At 42.4% G+C, this 18,366-nt stretch overlaps 1 protein-coding gene across 1 annotated transcript in view; it reads right to left on the bottom strand.

The window, feature by feature from the left end:
* mtbp (MDM2 binding protein) overlaps positions 1-13,541 on the bottom strand; it is a 29,713-nt gene extending 16,172 nt beyond the window's left edge. The window contains exons 1-8 of the mRNA XM_056602572.1: positions 12,475-13,541; positions 11,790-11,870; positions 11,602-11,675; positions 10,786-10,937; positions 10,589-10,647; positions 8,325-8,469; positions 5,456-5,570; positions 2,778-2,885 (exon numbers count right to left, since the gene is read on the bottom strand). Coding sequence (XP_056458547.1) covers positions 2,778-2,885; positions 5,456-5,570; positions 8,325-8,469; positions 10,589-10,647; positions 10,786-10,937; positions 11,602-11,675; positions 11,790-11,870; positions 12,475-12,541 — 801 coding nt within the window. The 5' untranslated portion in view covers positions 12,542-13,541. The remainder of the gene's footprint in view (positions 1-2,777; positions 2,886-5,455; positions 5,571-8,324; positions 8,470-10,588; positions 10,648-10,785; positions 10,938-11,601; positions 11,676-11,789; positions 11,871-12,474) is intronic.
* Between the last annotated feature and the right edge of the window lie 4,825 nt (positions 13,542-18,366).

Raw genomic sequence — 18,366 nt, 5'->3', positions numbered from 1 at the left:
AAAAAAAAAACACTCTTGACTGCGAGCCGTGACGGGAGGTATTCACTGCCCACGCATCGCCGACCCCAGCAACCGCCCTTTTGAAGACATTCACGGGGGCACGTCTTTACTCCTAGACGCAATTATGCCTCCGACAGGAGGGGGGGGGGTCTTTGATTTTCAGCAATGGGTATTTTTTATTACACACACACACACACACACACACACACACACACACACACACACACACACACACACACACACACACACACACACACACACACACACACACACACACACACACACACACACACACACACACACACACACAGTGTGATTCTGGGCCATCTGCAGGCACAGTGGGGCATTACGCTTAAGAGCAATTAGTCTAATTGATACTGTGACGTCATTGGAAGGAGATAAACACAAAACTTTCAACACATGTTTCAGGGATATGTCCTCTATGTGCATGGACAGTTTCCAGTTCCTGCCTCCTTCGGACTCAAGACTTGTTAACGAGTCTGGGCATATAGCTTAGCATTTATTCAAAGTACATTTTTTTAAATATCGTCCCAAAACCTTGACGTTTTTAATTGGGGGGGACCCCTATGACCCTAAGAAGTTTCCAGTCACTGAACCACTTCTCAACTGTAGTTTTCATTGATTGAATATTGAACAATTTAGATTTCCTTATAAAATTGCCATTTTTATACATTTATTTTAACTCTGAGTAGGGCGAGCATGGGTACGTCACTTTGGGAACATAGACAGCCATTGTAGGTCCGAGAGGCAAAATTCTTCAGCATGCAAATAAATGACAACTAGGTATCCACAGATACTCTGTCTGAATACCTCATTATAATAATAAGCATGATAGTGAAACATCAATGTAGACTCTACCGGATCCCCACCCTTTAAGCTAATCCCTTTGGTTTCATACAGAACATATGCTTGGTTTCTTTGTAAATCTGAAGAATTGTGGTGCGGTACATAGAGAGTAAGAAGAGTCAAAAAGAGACTTCCCTAATGACAGACTGCAGAATATAATTTGTTTTTTTAGATCACGGCTTTTGTGTTTTCCTCTCAAGGACACGACCTGAATGCAGACACGACAAAACAGACCCGACTGTGAACGGATCGGCCCACTCCCAGCATACCTGCTGTATCTCACTCCAAAGGCCTGGCAAATCCGGGCCTACCTATTGTGTCTCACTCCCATGACCTGCCCACTCTCAGCCTACCTACTGCGTCTCACTCCCATGCCTCTGTGGCGGTCTTCCCCCATTGATCGCTGGCCGAAGAAATAGAAAGATGAATAGAATACATCATCTTTGAGTCTTGTTTCCCTTTTCCCACAGTTCAATTAGTATTACGTTTGGTTTTGGTATCAACCCCTTGAGTGAGCCCAATCTTCCATAACCATTTAGCACAAAATGAAAGCAATGCATTTAAAACAGCTAACCATGCATTTAAATAGGATATTTCTCCCGTGTCATCCCTTGAGAAGACTCCAGCCCTAAACAGCGAATTTAGGGTATACAGGGTGGGGAAAATAAATACAGAAGATACATACATAACTGTCAAAGTGTTCCAAATTTGCACACGCAGCAAATCATCCCCGTTATGAGGCTGTGTGTGTGTGTGTATCTGTCTCCGTGTGTGGGTGTTTATGTCTTTCTGTCTAAGGGTACAAATGACATAAACAGCTCCTCCATGAGGGAAAAGGTATTCAATTGAAGGTGGTTGAGAAGACTGTCAGAGTATGTACCCATCATTGGGTGCCAGAACAAAGCCATCTGGCGGGTTGCAGATCTAATGAAATACCTTTTGCTTCAATACACACACACACACACACACACACACACTGTCACACAACACCTTATCGCATGAATAACCCACCTGCGGTCACATAGTACTCTGGCTTGAACACATAGTGCACGCACACACACACACACACACACACACACACACACACACACACACACACACACACACACACACACACACACACACACACACACACACACACACACACACACACACACACACACACTAAGTTCTCCAAGTTATCATCATGGTAAACAAATACTTGGATACAGGCGATAGTTACATATAATGTATACGGACACATTTATGATGAACACTACATATTGTTAATCATGTCATTAGCATTAGAATTCTGATGTTGAGGATTGTAAGCCAATTACAATTCCCTGTGGGTCACTAGAAATCGATGTCCGAAAAGATTTTCAAAACGGCTAATCACACTCACACCTGGTGGTATAATATATCACCTTTAAACCTTTGGTATGTAAACAGCAGGAGCTGGCTGCTACGTCAGAGCGCTACGACAAGTTGTGCTCGATTACAAGCCTGTCAATCATTGACTTTTTCTCCCAGACGACAGTGTACATACCGTACTCATTATTAGAACAATCGTTTGCGTGTTATGTGGATAACACACGCACGTGTGTGTGTGTGTCAAAATCCGGAAGGGAATGTCTTCAGGGTATTGAGAACAATTGTCAAATGCTTTATTTTCTAATAGGAACTGCCAAGTGTTGTCTTTTTTTAACGAGATTGGTGTTTATCACAACAAAAGTAAAGGAGTATGAAAATGGAAAACGGGAATTGCCAAACAAACCAATCCCAGTGAAAAACCTTTTGGCTACAATAAAACCAACCAAGAGATCACATTAAGCACACAAAAAATAGCACAGTGTGCGCGCGCGTGTGTGCGTGCGCGCCAGGTGGAGTCCCTCAAGGCGTGGGGGCCGGACGGACTCGTTCAGACTCACCTGGGGTTGCAGGCGCTGGGCAGCAGGGCCGGAGGAGGAGCACATGGTCGGACCGTCACCCTCTGCAGTACGGAGGGAGAAGCCCCCGAACCTCAGCTCTGAGGCACACTGAGAGACAGGTGGAGAGAGAGACAGAGAGAGAGACAGGGAGAGAGGGACAGGGAGAGAGAGACAGGGAGAGAGACAGGGAGAGAGAGAGAGACAGGGAGAGAGAGAGACAGGGAGAGAGAGACAGGGAGAGAGAGACAGAGAGAGAGACAGGGAGAGAGAGAGAGACAGGGAGAGAGAGACAGAGAGAGAGACAGGGAGAGAGGGACAGGGAGAGAGACAGGGAGAGAGGGACAGGGAGAGAGACAGGGAGAGAGACAGAGAGAGAGACAGGGAGAGAGAGACAGGGAGAGAGACAGGGAGAGAGAGAGAGACAGGGAGAGAGAGACAGAGAGAGAGACGGGGAGAGAGGGACAGGGAGAGAGAGACAGGGAGAGAGACAGGGAGAGAGAGAGAGACAGGGAGAGAGAGACAGAGAGAGAGACGGGGAGAGAGGGACAGGGAGAGAGAGACAGGGAGAGAGACAGGGAGAGAGAGAGAGACAGAGAGAGAGACGGGGAGAGAGGGACAGGGAGAGAGAGACAGGGAGAGAGAGACAGGGAGAGAGAGACAGGGTGAGAGACAGGGTGAGAGACAGGGACAGAGACAGGGAGAGAGACAGGGTGAGAGAGACAGGGTGAGAGAGACAGGGTGAGAGACAGGGAGAGAGACAGGGAGAGAGAGACAGGGAGAGAGACAGGGAGAGAGACAGGGAGAGAGAGAGTCAGAGAGAGAGAGAGAGACAGGGACATAGAGAGAGACAGAGAGAGAGACAGGGAGAGAGAGACAGGGAGAGAGACAGGGACATAGAGAGAGAGAGAGAAAGAGGGACAGAGAGAGACAGAGAGAGGGACAGAGAAAGACAGAGACAGAGAGAGAGAGACAGGGAGAGAGAGTCAGAGAGAGAGAGAGAGAGAGAGAGGGACAGAGAGGGACAAAGAGAGAGAGACAGGGAGAGAGAGAGAGAGAGAGAGAGACGACACACGATAGAAGATCAACTTAATGAATCAATTAATATATTGAGAAAACGTATTCTCTGCATCTAACCCATCCTAACTGGCTATAGGAACAGTGGATTGCCACACAGGGTCACGCGCGGGGACCAACCCCAGTTGTGGGCGCCCTGCCTCGGTAATGGGCGGGGAAGCGGAATCTTGAACACTTTGAGGTGCGGGGTGGCTCCCCACACCGACGGTGCTGACTGAGCGACTGAACCACCGTGCACGCTCAGTAACTCACCCCCACACACACACACACACACACACACACACACACACACACACACACACACACACACACACACACACACACACACACACACACACACACACACACACACACACACACACACACACACACACACACACACACCTGCAGCCACCGCCGTCTCTTGTTATATAGGGGACCGCCTCGGTGAAGCGCGAGAGAGCTTTAATCCCGGCCGGCTCCTTTGCATCCGGTGTTGGGGGAGTTCTTCTTCTTTGTTTGGCAGCGCTCTCCCGCGGTGACGCCCGAACTGATTGACTGGCAGGCGGCCCGTGCGGCGGTCTCCTCTTAAAAGCACGCCTGGTGAAAAGGTCACCCCGGCAGGGACGCTAGGAGTCTGTCTGCCTGCCTCAGCATCCCCGGCTCAACACCAGTACGAGGGAAGCGATGGCGCGAAAACGAAAGGAAATGGCTGTCTCTCGGAGCGCGGGCAGAGATGGACGCAATCCTGAAAAGCTGTGGGAGTTTTTCTGCTCAAGCAGGTAGACTCCTGTCAACAGAGTTTAGGGAAGTGGAAAGTCCCTTAGCCGCGCTTCTCCAGTTGCCTGGGTTCATTGAGGGAGCTGGATGGAGCCAGAGTCACTAGAGCGGAGGCAATACAGGGTGAACCCGTATCAGGCCGAGACAGGAAGGAGTCCGAGTGCATTGAATGTCTTGGAATATGTTGAATATTGTGTCACTGAAAACTTTTTATTTTCATTGACACAACATGCAAGGTTTTGTTCCTCACACCAAGACACACACACATTATTTATTCTAATGAATCATTTTTAAGATGTTTGGTTGCTTTCTTCCCTCCTCAAACTATCTTAGTCCAGAGGGGCGTTTAAGGTCAGGTGAGAGGTGGCGCTGATAGGGCAGAGCAGTTTATCCCGCATCACATGGACTTACCTCCGTTCATTCCACTTCGCATGACCTTTATATTTTGTATTCATTTTCAATCAGACCCCTCTATTCAGGTCGAACTTCTTTACATAAGACTAAATCCATAATGCTAATCATCCTCTACATGGCCCAGCAGCAGAGGGGGAGGCACACTACCACGGGTGGCCACAAGGGGGCACAGAAAGGTTATTTTATGCAGGGTTCCTCTCTCCTTGTGGACCCACCTTCCATCCACCGCAAGGGCCTGACATGCACCTCCCAAAAATTGTAACCTTGGGTCGAGGCGACGCAGCACTAAAACGCTCACTAAAACCCGACGCAGAACCAAAACAGGTTCACAACTGCGTCGAAGCGACTGCGTGGTCATTTGCGTTGCGTCGACGTCCGACCATAGCCAAGCCTTTCTGCCTATGGCCCCGCAAATACGACAAACAGCTTACCTTCCTCTCCCTGATCAGCAGAGCTCCTCTCCACTGCTCCTTGTGGTCTATGCAGCTGTCCATCTCAGCGGGCCCCACCACAGTGGCACTCAGAGAGGACGCCACCCTCTGCCACCTGCACATATGATAATACGGTCTGGGTTTTCAGTTGTATTCATGAAGGGGATCCCACAGGCTAGGATCCAAACGTTGTCATTGTGTTAAGGGACTTGGATCGGTTGCTTGAGAGGCATGCTATAGGGAACGGAGGCAAAGTTCACACTCAGCGTGGATACTATTGGAACTATTCAGGCTTGAAAGGAAGGGCTGGTTGGGGAATTTGTGGTTGGATAAATGGTTATCCATTTTTGATCAGACAATAATAAAAATGCAGAGGAAGCTGAAAAAATGAACTACCCCACCAAGCCTCCTTCCAATATTTCCAAATCATTTACATGTGTTAATTAGCCTGACTCAAGCCAGACTGATGGACTAAAGTCAAACATTTCCTAAAGCACAAACAAAACCAAAAAACCCATAACGGGCCTCTTTGCTGAACAGATGGCACTGCTCGTACCGTTTTGGGGAAAACATACCGTTCCCTAAAGACGGAGCATGTGCTCGTTGTACTCATGACCACTTCTGATATGCTTCCAGGAATGGTAAATATGTATATAAAAACAGAATGAAACAAGATATTGGATCTTAGGAAGCATAAAAAAAACGTCTCTGTGAAGGAAAGGCCAGATACTGTGCTTCAAATGAACGTTCCCTAGAAGCTGGAGGGTTCTGGGAAATAGCCGGCCCATACAAACTTCTACTTCCATTCTGGGCCATTGCCAGGGATAGTTTCAAGGTTTGAAGATGAGAAGGTGATGCATCGGGGAGAGCAGTCGATGCTGGTTTCAGGTACATTATTATTGTATTCCATGGAAATAAAAATACATGTTTTTGTTTACTTTTAGATCACATTAGAACAGGCCTATATCTGTAAAATATGTAAGTCTTCAGTTACTTTCCACAATCATATGTAGCAGCTGTTAAGACGCTCTTGCCACTATTCCGGCTACGTCAGCTCAGGCATGGAGCATTTCTGTACAGGGACTTCTGAGTACAAAGTCCCTCGAGTTAATTGCTAGAAAGCCAACTTAAAAAAAAAAGGAACAAAATAAGTCAACCAAGATTTATATTAAGCAGTGTCAGTTGTTATAAGCCTATGACTATTTGTCTAATATTTTGTAATAATGCAAGTAGTAGTAGGCCTGTTCTGTTCTTAAACTGTGTAACAAGTTGATTTGCAGTCTGCACATGCATTGACATGCAGGCCAAACCTTTTCTTTTTTTCTCAGGGTCGTATCCATTTTATTTATGACTTAACGCCTTCCTGTTTTATTTAAAATCGGCCCTAGCATATTTTGGGTGATTATGCTGTGAATTTTGTATTATTATTACAGCTGTTTGCAATGCTGAAGTAAAGCTAAAGAAATTGGTCTGTTGACTTTGGGTGATGATTGACTTTATTACTGTATATATCTCACGCTGCTTGGCTTTTACATAAGGCTCACACCAGCAGCCTTCCCCAACAGAACATTGAATCCGTCTCAGCTTATAGGAATGACGTTCAAAATGCCAAAATTACTTGCTTTAACAAAGACGGATCACATGCAATGAACTTTGCATTTCATTATCCTTTCAGCGAAAGTGAAGATCAAGCTGCATACAAAAGTGAACCTTTTGTGTATACTAATGTGGATTGACATAAATACAGTTTAATGGCCTTACTAATAATTAATATCCCTGAATAATACACTGAAGCTGAAGGGCAGGTTGGGCCTGAAAAAAAAAAAAGTTTGGTTCCTGTTGGTTGTCAGTTGAGGTCATGGTTAGGTACGGAATTTATTTTATTTTTTTATTTTATTTTTTCCAGTGGCAGCGAATGATAGGTAGGTTGTTTTCATCAGTTGCTCATCCTTGTACAGAATGAAGAGGTGCTGTACAAAAACGTAATCCTAGTTTGCATCAAATTTTTTTTTCTTCTTTTTTCTTTTCTTTTTTTATAAAGCTCATAAAATAATTTGTGTCGCACATATTGACAGGGTCGTCGGAAACCGGAACCAAACAAAAAAATTGTTTAGGCCTTGGGAACCCATAGGTTTATGAACATATTTCCTTCTGGCATTAAGTGTTACTAGAAATATGACCAATGCATTTTGACGGTAGCTGGTAGTTAAATCAAAAAATAAATGCAGTTCCCGGGATATAGTTTGCTTCAGTTGCCGGGAGAGAAAATGTTCCTGTTTCCAGGAAAAATAGAAGACCACAGCCAGTACACATGACAGCTTGGACAATTGTCTATCAACTGAAAGTTCCGGAACTCATGCAAACAACTTTGGCACAGAGCGAATGTAAATCTTAAAAAAAAAAATTTCTTCTTTTTTCCTTTTATTTTTTTATAAAGCTCATAAAATAATTTGGGTCGCACATATTGACAGGGTCGTCGGAAACCGGAACCAAACAAAAAAATTGTTTAGGCCTTGGGAACCCATAGGTTTATGAACATATTTCCTTCTGGCATTAAGTGTTACTAGAAATATGACCAATGCATTTTGACGGTAGCTGGTAGTTAAACCAAAAAAATAAATGCAGTTCCCGGGATATAGTTTGCTTCAGTTGCCGGGAGAGAAAATGTTCCTGTTTCCAGGAAAAATAGAAGACCACAGCCAGTACACATGACAGCTTGGACAATTGTCTATCAACTGAAAGTTCCGGAACTCATGCAAACAACTTTGGCACAGAGCGAATGTAAATCTTAAAATCACACCCATACAGTAAACGTGGCCCAGAGCCGGTTAATCACTACGTCCGTGTGTAGGGCTGCATGTTCGCTCACCCTTCGGCATGCGGGGTCACCAGGGTGATCTTGGCGGAGTGCCAGCACTCCATGTGTTTGAGGGCACCCATCAGAGGCAGCAGGTCCCTCAGAGAGGTCGGAGGGGGAGACCCGCAGAGCACCAGCACGTCCACCAGGGCTTTACCTGGCCACAAAGACAACACGCAGCACACCTTTAGACCTGCACTCTGTACCCGTCACCATTAGCAGCATCTAATGGGTGGAGATATAGCTATGGTTCTAAGTATATTGGATATTGTTTTAGTTTATGTTTGCTTTAGATTTCCGCTAAATCTTAACCACATCGCACTGTCTATTTAACTTTGCCTTTGTTTCCTTTAGTTATCCATTTTATTTTATCATTTGACAATGTTTCAATGTGAAGCACATATGAGTCTGCCTCATGTATGAAAAGTGCCATAAGTGCCATAAAGTTGCCTTGCCTATATCCTTTTCTAGCGTCTGTCGTCTGAGATTTTCCCAACTTGTGGGTGGTGGTGGGGGGGCTAATAAAACAATTTATAGAGAATAGCTCCATTGATGGATTCAGTTGTTGATGGGCATATTGATCTACAGTAGAAATTCCCAGTGCAGTTTTTATATTAATGTATTTTTAAGACAATTTGTAGTGTATAAAGTAAACCAATCTCCTTATCAGCATAACGAGGTCATGAAGGATGGCAGGAAGGTCATTCTGGCAGGCTGTGTTGTTGATAACAATAACACGATAAGCCAAGTGTGTTTAATGTGCTCTAGTTCCTGAATGCTCACCTATAGCAGTCAGCAAGTCTGCCATTGCTGATAATATACCACTAGAACAAGTTATCTATTCACAATGGCTGGCAAGCAACATAGCAATTAGTCGTTTCTGTCATCCTTGAAAAAAACTAATTATGCAACATTTTGACTTGATCTGAGCATCAAATGCACCTCAACACAAAATACATTCCAACTGTCTGTTTAACCACCTCCATATGGATAGTTATTGTACCAAAACAAACTTGGGAATTAAAGCAATGACAAACTCCTCCCTAGAGTCAGACAACGATGAAAGTGTGTGCTGGAATATAAACAAAAAAAACAATGTTCTGTCTCAAACTAAATAACATTTCTAAAGCTTATCCAAAAAGTATAAATGGCTGAGCCTCAATTCCGTCCCAGTGCCCAGTGGAGTGTGGCTTTAGCATTTGAAGAGAACACCGTTCCTAAAGGGATTACGAGAGGCGGCTTTTTAAGGCTAATGGCTGAAAGATTGGCCCGGAGTCCCAAACACTGCATGGAAGAGTTCCAAACCGTTGTAATTCTTGTTGTTTGGTCACCCCAAAAATTAAGTTAAAGTACTCTGTCAGCACTGTGATGGTGCGCTAATGTCCGCATTAGGGATGTTTTCATAGATCTTCTATGCATATCTCAAGCTGATGGGTTTAAATAAAAACGTTTTACCTATGTTGTCACTTAAACCAGCAGAAACACTACAACGATGCTTCTCCACTACTCACACGTAGAGGAGGACTGAAAATCCAATTATTAAAAAAAGGTTTATTATGCTCACACACATCACGTGCACTATTGTGCCATGTTATTGTCAGTACATCTTCTGAAACTACTACTGGACAAGTCAGGTGACACAGTGTCACTTTCTTCTACCCATCCCATTACAGGGGAATTTTTTTTTAAGGAATGACATTGTGTTCAACCATGCGTGACTTCTAATAGAACAGCAGATTGAGGTTAAACTCTCCAGGGGTACTGCAAGGCGTTTGGCCCCACGATCAATCAGAACCTTCTCAATATTTCAGGGATGGTGGTGGAAACGCATGTCTAACACACCTGTCCAAAATCAATCCTCAGAGGTTTTTAATGGAGTTCTCTTTTGGACATTGCATAAGCAGTGTTTGTTTCACTTTTAAGTAGTAGAAAATAAGTCACTAGTTATATGCAAAAATGTTAGGGACCAGCTAACCGGTCTCTGTTCACTGCTTGATGCACTCAGAGTTTTCACATTATAAATATGTTCATGTTCTCTTCCCCTTGTAATTGCTGATCAGCTCCACCAGGAGGCTCTAAAAGTCAACTAATCATAAACGTTGCGGCTATTTTAAACATCTTATGAGAGCCTATATAACCAAGTCCCCAAGAGTACCCCAGAGAGAATGACATTGAATTGTTTCGCGAATGCTGTTTGCATAAAACCGCACCATATGGCTCAGGCAAAGTACAGCAGAGAAGACGATAAAGACCTTACTTCTTTTTTTTCTACATACCTGGTGGTGGTAGTTTGTCTGACAAGAGATGTAGTCCTTCTGCTGCCTCCTCAAACAACCTGTCAGGACATCAAAACTCAAACTCAAACATCAGGAGAACAGACTGTGATCAAATACACCATGTGATCACACACATTAGCACACACACCCACATGCCCATGCGACACAACCATGCACAAAATGAAAGAAGAACTTACTCTGCCAGTGCAGACTGCTCATCCTGTGTCTCCCCTTCTCTTCCCTGGTCCTGCAGAGAGCTGTGACACAGCTGCCAGGCACTTGGGCTCTCCTCTTCCCTGTCCCCCTTCGGTTGGCTTGCTCTCCCCTCTTCCCACTCTGAACTGCAATACTAACAAACACATGTGCACAGAATGGTATTGTGAACCTACACACTCGACTCAAGGCAATTCATGGAAAAAAACAATGTTATTAGCTCCTGAATTTGGTCGCGACATCCACTGAGTCTTGCACAATGTGGCACTTATAATACCACTTAAAATGATTGTCCGCTCCAAGGAGGGACGGATGTTTCAAGCTCTTCTTAAATTGGTCACATTGTTGTGTTATAATTTTGAATACATGTTTTTTGAAAAAGAGCTACAAACAAATAATCCTATAAGGATAATGATGTATATGTGATAAAGGCTAGTCATTATGTGTATATCGTCAACATACTAGTGCATGCATATTGTCGTACAGCAATCGCATGTTGCCATGGCAACATCAGAGAATAACCTATGAACGACTTTAGCGGGCAATAGCCTTTATATAGTCATTTATATTGAGGTATAAAGAAGCAAAGCCAAAAGGTTGTGAGATGTCAGAAATCTAAACCAGAACATTTCGGTTGGGAGAGGAATAACCAGTCGTCTGACTTTCCTACTGCCTTGAAAACAATTAATTAAGCATTTATAACCACACACAGACTTCAAAGGTTTCTCCAAATGTTCAGGGGTATAACTGCCTGCTGGTGGAATGTGGGACTCAATTATTGTATATCATTTTGTAGTTACCTGACCAAATCCATGGACAGCCTCGATGGCAAAGAACCACCTCTGCCCAGATGGGTAGCCACTAAGCGAACAAGCTAGAGGAAATGAGAGAGGGGATTTGAAAATATTCACACAATGGGTTTGACAGTAAAACGAAAACTGGACAGATAAGTACGACTGGCAGTCGAAGTATGCCTACAGAATCCTACCTGGGAACGCTGAGACCCTCGGAGATTCGTCACAGGAGATGCCCCTTAGACCATGATATAATTGCTTCACTTTCTCTAAAGCTGGAATAAATGGCAGGGCAGGTATAATCAATGCAGTAGTTGTATTTGTTTGATGCACAATCATGCAATCATGTTATAAGTGAAAGAAAACATAAACAATGAAAACAAATATATCAGTAAGTGAAACAGAAATACTAATTGTGCAAACTAGTGTATGCCGTGGATCATAACAATAGCACAGTGTAATATACGACCAAAAATAGCAAGTCAGCACGAAGTAATCTCACGCCATATAAAAGTCGCTCATAGACAACAAAACACCATCAAACAAATAATGTGATATTTCACATATTCTGAGTAACAAAACATAACCTACAGCAATAACTACCATTACTGGCAACCATGTACCAGTACGATGACCCAGTTCCACTGTAACATTACAGTTCATTGGTATAGCTGGGCGAGCTAACATTGAGGAACAACCACTATGCCGTAATAGATTGAACTACTCACAACAATCGTAGTGCGTCTACTGCATTGATTACATCCTGATATTGACAGACATATTACTTCTATCGACTGAAGTTTCGAAGCTCGAGATATCGTGATAGCATGTACAGTTAAGGACATTGTCAAGAGTAGGTTAGTAGTAGCTATGGCTTACGTTTAAAATCCTCCAGACATTCCGATAACCGAGGACAGAAGGATAAAAGCATCACGTATTTATCCATGTTAAATAATTATAAAATGTATGCTTAAAAAATTGCGATTAAAATGTGATAAAAGCCTTCTCGTAGTGTCAAAACTCCCGCTAAACTTTAAAGGCCTAAACTAGCGGCGGTAGATCTACTTCCGGACCGAGATTTTCAAAATAAAAGCCATACGACTTTCTACTACGGCGGGCTACATGCTGGAATACAGAGATAGCGTAGTGCTTTGAAAGGGTGCAAGTAATGATAACTACTTAATATGAACTATGCCCGAGGAAACATGTAGTACTTACTTATTAATATGAATCGAAGTTTGTATGGCTGTTAATCGTTATCATAGTTTAAAGGGATTTTATTTAAAAGTGAAACAGATCAAACACACACAGTCAATGCCGGAACTTTGTTTCCAAGTTTTGCGCGATATCTTTTGACGGACAAATGCAGGCTCTATCCAACCCATTCTCAGCGACTTACGTAGAAGGTGAACTGTGTCGTAATACTCATATCGAAGTTTGCAATTTTATATGTACAAAGATGCTACTCAGCAACCTGCAACTGTGTACCTAATGTACGACTGCCGGGATCGAACCAGTTGTGCTGTGCATAGGTTTGTTATTTTCACAATGTATAAAATGCTAGTTACCCCTTCAGAGTAAGTGCACTGGTTTAGCTCAGTGGTTACTTCCTACAAATAATCTCTGCCGATTTTCGTACCATCCCTTCCCGGGATCAAACCACGGGCGCTGTCCAGCGTTTTTTTTTCTGGCCAAAATAACGTTTATAATTAAATGCTTAGTGATAAAGTAATAGCAATCATTCAGCAATGCATAATATGTATGGGATCCTGTGTACAAATGTTTGTCAAACCATCCCTAACTTTCCTCTGGTCCATGTCTCCGCCATCCCTGTCCAGTCCACCATGACGATATTTATAAACTAGATATACATTCCAGAAAAGAAAAAAAAAGTGTCCAATCAAAATGTGCTTGTAGAATATATTGATTGTTACTGCTCTGTCTGTGCGCGCTGGTGTAGCTCAGTGGTTACTTCCTACAACAAACCTGACCGAGTTTCCTGTATCATCCCACCTGGGATCGAACCACGGGCGCTGTCCAGTGTATTTCATTCACAATAATGTTAATGCAATACAATTCTCACTGACGGCCTAATAGAAATCCTTCCACAATGCATAATATATATATATATATATCTATATAGATATATATAGGATTGTTTGAACAAGAATTTGTCAAACCAGCCCAATTTTCTCTGCTCCATGTCTCCATCGTCCTGTTCAACTCCCCCATGACGACATTTATAAACTAGACAAAGGCTGCTTTCCACAAATAAAAGGCTCCAACATGAAGACATTTATAACGACATACTTTCCATAAAAAACAAAACAGCTTGCACGTTGTATATAATGCAAGTAACCTCCATAAAGAAGTGCACTGGTTTAGCTCAGTGGTTACTTCCTACAAAAAATCTCTTCTGATTTCCTGTACCATCTCTTCCCGGGATCCAACCATGGGCGCTGTCCAGTGTATTTTTATTTTTCTGGCCAAAATAATGTTTTTAATTAAATGCTTAGTGATAATGTAATAGCAATCCCTCAGCAATGCCTAATATGTATGGGATCCTGTGTACAAATGTTTGTCAAACCATCCCTAACTTTCCTCTGGTCCATGTCTCCGCCATCCCTGTCCAGTCCACCATGACGATATTTATAAACTAGATATACATTCCAGAAAAGAAAAAAAAAAGCGTCCAACCAAAATGTGCTTGTAGAATATATTGATTGTTACTGCTCTGTCTGTGCGCGCTGGTGTAGCTCAGTGGTTACTTCCTACAACAAACCCGACCGGGTTTCCTGTATCATCCCACCCGGGATCGAACCACGGGCGCTGTCCAGTGTTTTTCATTCACAATAATGTTAATGCAATACAATTCTCACTGACAGCCTAATAGAAATCCTTCCACAATGCATAATATATATATATAGACAGATAGATAGATAGACAGACAGATAGACAGATAGATAGGATTGTTTGCACAAGAATTTGTCAATCCAGCCCAATATTCTCTGCTCCATGTCTCCATCGTCCTGTTCAACTGTCCCCCATGACGACATTTATAAACTAGACAAAGGCTGCTTTCCACAAATAAAAGGCTCCAACATGAAGACATTTATAAACGACACACTTTCCAGAAAAAACAAAACAGCTTGTACGTTGTATATAATGCAAGTAACCTCTTTCATTAGGTGTACTGGTTTAGCTCTGTGGTTAATTCCTACAAAAATCATTTCTGATTTCCTGTACCATCTCTTCCCGGGATCCAACCATGGGCGCTGTCCAGTGTTTTTATAGTTTTTTTGGCCAAAATAATGTTTATAATGAAATGCTTAGTGATAATGTAATAGCAATCCCTCAGCAATGCCTAATATGTATGGGATCCTGTGTACAAATGTTTGTCAAACCATCCCTAACTTTCCTCTGGTCCATGTCTCCGCCATCCCTGTTCACTCCACCATGACGATATTTATAAACTAGATATACATTCCAGAAAAGAAAAAAAAGTCTCCAAACAAATTGTGCACGTAGTATATAATGCATGTTACTGCTCTGACTGTACGCACTGGTGTAGCTCAGTGGTTACTTCCTACAACAAACCCGACCGGGTTTCCTGTATCATCCCACCCGGGATCGAACCACGGGCGCTGTCCAGTGTTTTCCATTCACAATAATGTTAATGCAATACAATTCTCACTGACGGCCTGATAGAAATCCTGAAACAATGCATAATATATCTATCTAGATATAGGATGGTCTGAACAAGAATTTGTCAAACCATCCCCAATTTTCTCTGCTCCATGTCTCCATCGTCCTGTTCAACTCCCCCATGAGGACATTTATAAACTAGACAAAGGCTGCTTTCCACAAATAAAAGGCTCCAACATGAAGACATTTATAAACGACACACTTTACAGAAAAAACAAAACAGCTTGTACGTTGTATAAATGCAAGTAACCTCCTTGTTAGGTGTACTGGTTTAGCTCAGTGGTTACTTGCTACAAAAAATCTCTTCTGATTTCCTGTACCATCCCTACACGGGATCCAACCACGGGAGCTGTCCAGTGTATGTTTATTTTTCTGGCCCAATTTTTTTTTAATAATTTAATTCTTAGTGTTAAAGTAATAGCAATCCCTCAGCAATGAATAATATAACATCCTGTGTACAAATGTTTGTCAAACCATCCCTAACTTTTCTCTGGTCCATGTCTCCGCCATCCCTGTCCAGTCCACCATGACGATATTTATAAACTAGATATACATTCAAGAAAAGAAAAGAAAGTGTCCAACCAAAATGTGCATGTAGTATATAATGATTGTTACTGCTCTGTCATTGCGCGCTGGTGTAGCTCAGTGGTTACTTCCTACAACAAACCCGACCGGGTTTCCTGTATCATCCCACCCGGGATCGAACCACGGGCGCTGTCCAGTGTTTCTCATTCACAATAATGTTAATGCAATACAATTCTCTCTGACGGCCTGATAGAAATCCTGCAACAATGCATAATATCTATTTATATAGATAGATAGTTAGGATTGTTTGCACAAGAATTTGTCAAACCAGCCCAATTTTCTCTGCTCCATGTCTCCATCGTCCTGTTCAACTCCCCCATGACCACATTCATAAACTAGACAAAGGCTACTTTCCACAAATAAAAGGCTCCAACATGAAGACATTTATAAACGACATACTTTCCAGAAAAAACAAAACAGTTTGTACGTTGCACATAATGCAAGTAACCTCTATCATGAGGTGTACTTTTTTAGCTCAGTGGTTATTTCCTACAAAAAATCTCTTCTGATTTCCTGTACCATCTCTACCCGGGATCCAACCACGGGCGCTGTCCAGTGTATTTTTATTTTTCTGGCCAAAAAAATTTTTTAGAATTAAATTCAATCCCTCAGCAATGAATAATATAACATCCTGTGTACAAATGTTTGTCAAACCATCCCTAACTTTCCTCTGGTCCATGTCTCCGCCATCCCTGTCCAGTCCACCATGGCGATATTTATAAACTAGATACACATTCAAGAAAATAAAAAAAAGTCTCCAACCAAAATGTGCATGTAGTATATAATGCATGTTACTGCTCTAACTGGGCGCGCTGGTGTAGCTCAGTGGTTACTTCCTACAACAAACCCGACCGGGTTTCCTGTATCATCCCACCCGGGATCGAACCACGGGTGCTGTCCAGTGATTTTCATTCACAATAATGTTAATGCAATACAAATCTCACTGACTGCCTAATATAAATCCTTCAACAATGCATTATATATATATATATATATATATATATATATATATATATACATATATATATACATATATATATATATATATACATATATACATATACATATATATATATACATATATATATATATATATATATGTATAGGATTGTTTGCACGGGAATTTGTCAAACCAGCCCAATTTTCTCTGCTCCATGTCTCCATCGTCCTGTTCAACTCCCCCATGACGACATTTATAAACTGGAAAAAGGCTCCAACATGAAGACATTTATAAACGACATTCTTTCCAGAAAAAACAAAACAGCTTGTACGTTGCACATAATGCAAGTAACCTCATTCAAGTTGTGCACTGGTTTAGCTCAGTGGTTACTTCCTGCAAAAACTATCTTCTGATTTCCTGTACAACCCCTTTCCGGGATCCAACCACGGGCGCTGTCCAGCTAAATTATATTTTTCTGGCCAAAATAATGTTTATAATTAAAGGCTAAGTGATAAAGTAACAGCAATCCCTCAGCAACGCATAATATAGGATCCTGTGTACAAATGTTTGTCAAACCATCCCTAAATTTCCCCTGTCCATGTCTCTGCCATCCCTGTTAAATCCACCATGACGATATTTATAAACTAGATATACATTCCAGAAAAGAAAAGTAAGTCTCCAACCAAAATGTGCACGTAGTATATAATGCATGTTACTGCACTGACTGTATGCGCTGGTGTAGCTCAGTGGTTACTTCCTACGACAAATGCGATTGTGTTTTCTACATCATCCCACCCGGGATCGAACCACGGGCGCTGTCCAGTGTATTTTTTATTTTTCAGGCCACATTTTTTTTTTATAATTAAATTCATAGTGAAACAGAAATACTAATTGTGCAAACTAGTGTATGCCGTGGATCATAACAATAGCACAGTGTAATATACGACCAAAAATAGCAAGTCTGCACGAAGTAATCACACTATCTAACAGTAGCAATAGCAATAATAGCAATCCCTCAGCAATGCATAATATAACATCCTGTGTACAAATGTTTGTCAAACCATCCCTAACTTTCCTCTGGTCCATGTCTCGTGACCCAAGCCCCCAAGTAGGCAAGCAAAACTCACTCAATCAAGGAGGAAGAAATGATGAGGAGGAACGCAGAGTGGATCCTTCCTTCCAGAGATGATCCGGTGTGCAATTGGTGCCATATACAGTACACTGGACAGCTCCCGGTGGTTCAGTCCCGGGACGGAATGGGTCAGGAAATCAAAATAGTTTTTTGTTGTTGTTGTTGGAAGTAACCACTGAGCTAAACCAGCACAATTAAGTTCTCAGTGACACCCTGATAGCAATCCTCCAATATATTATGTTGTGTACAAATGTTAGATAGGTAGATCGATTGATACTTTATTCATCCAAAAGGGAAATTTTAGGCATCCAGTAGCATGAATATATATACACACACACATATCTCACACACATAAAAGGAATCTAAAACACTCTCAAGTACTAAAGGGTAAGGAATACAGAGCATGTGG

This window comes from Gadus chalcogrammus, chromosome 11, assembly GCF_026213295.1.
Source record: "Gadus chalcogrammus isolate NIFS_2021 chromosome 11, NIFS_Gcha_1.0, whole genome shotgun sequence".
NCBI lineage: Eukaryota > Metazoa > Chordata > Actinopteri > Gadiformes > Gadidae > Gadus > Gadus chalcogrammus.
Note: the sequence above shows the minus strand (reverse complement) of the source record. Positions and strands in the feature narration are given on the sequence as shown.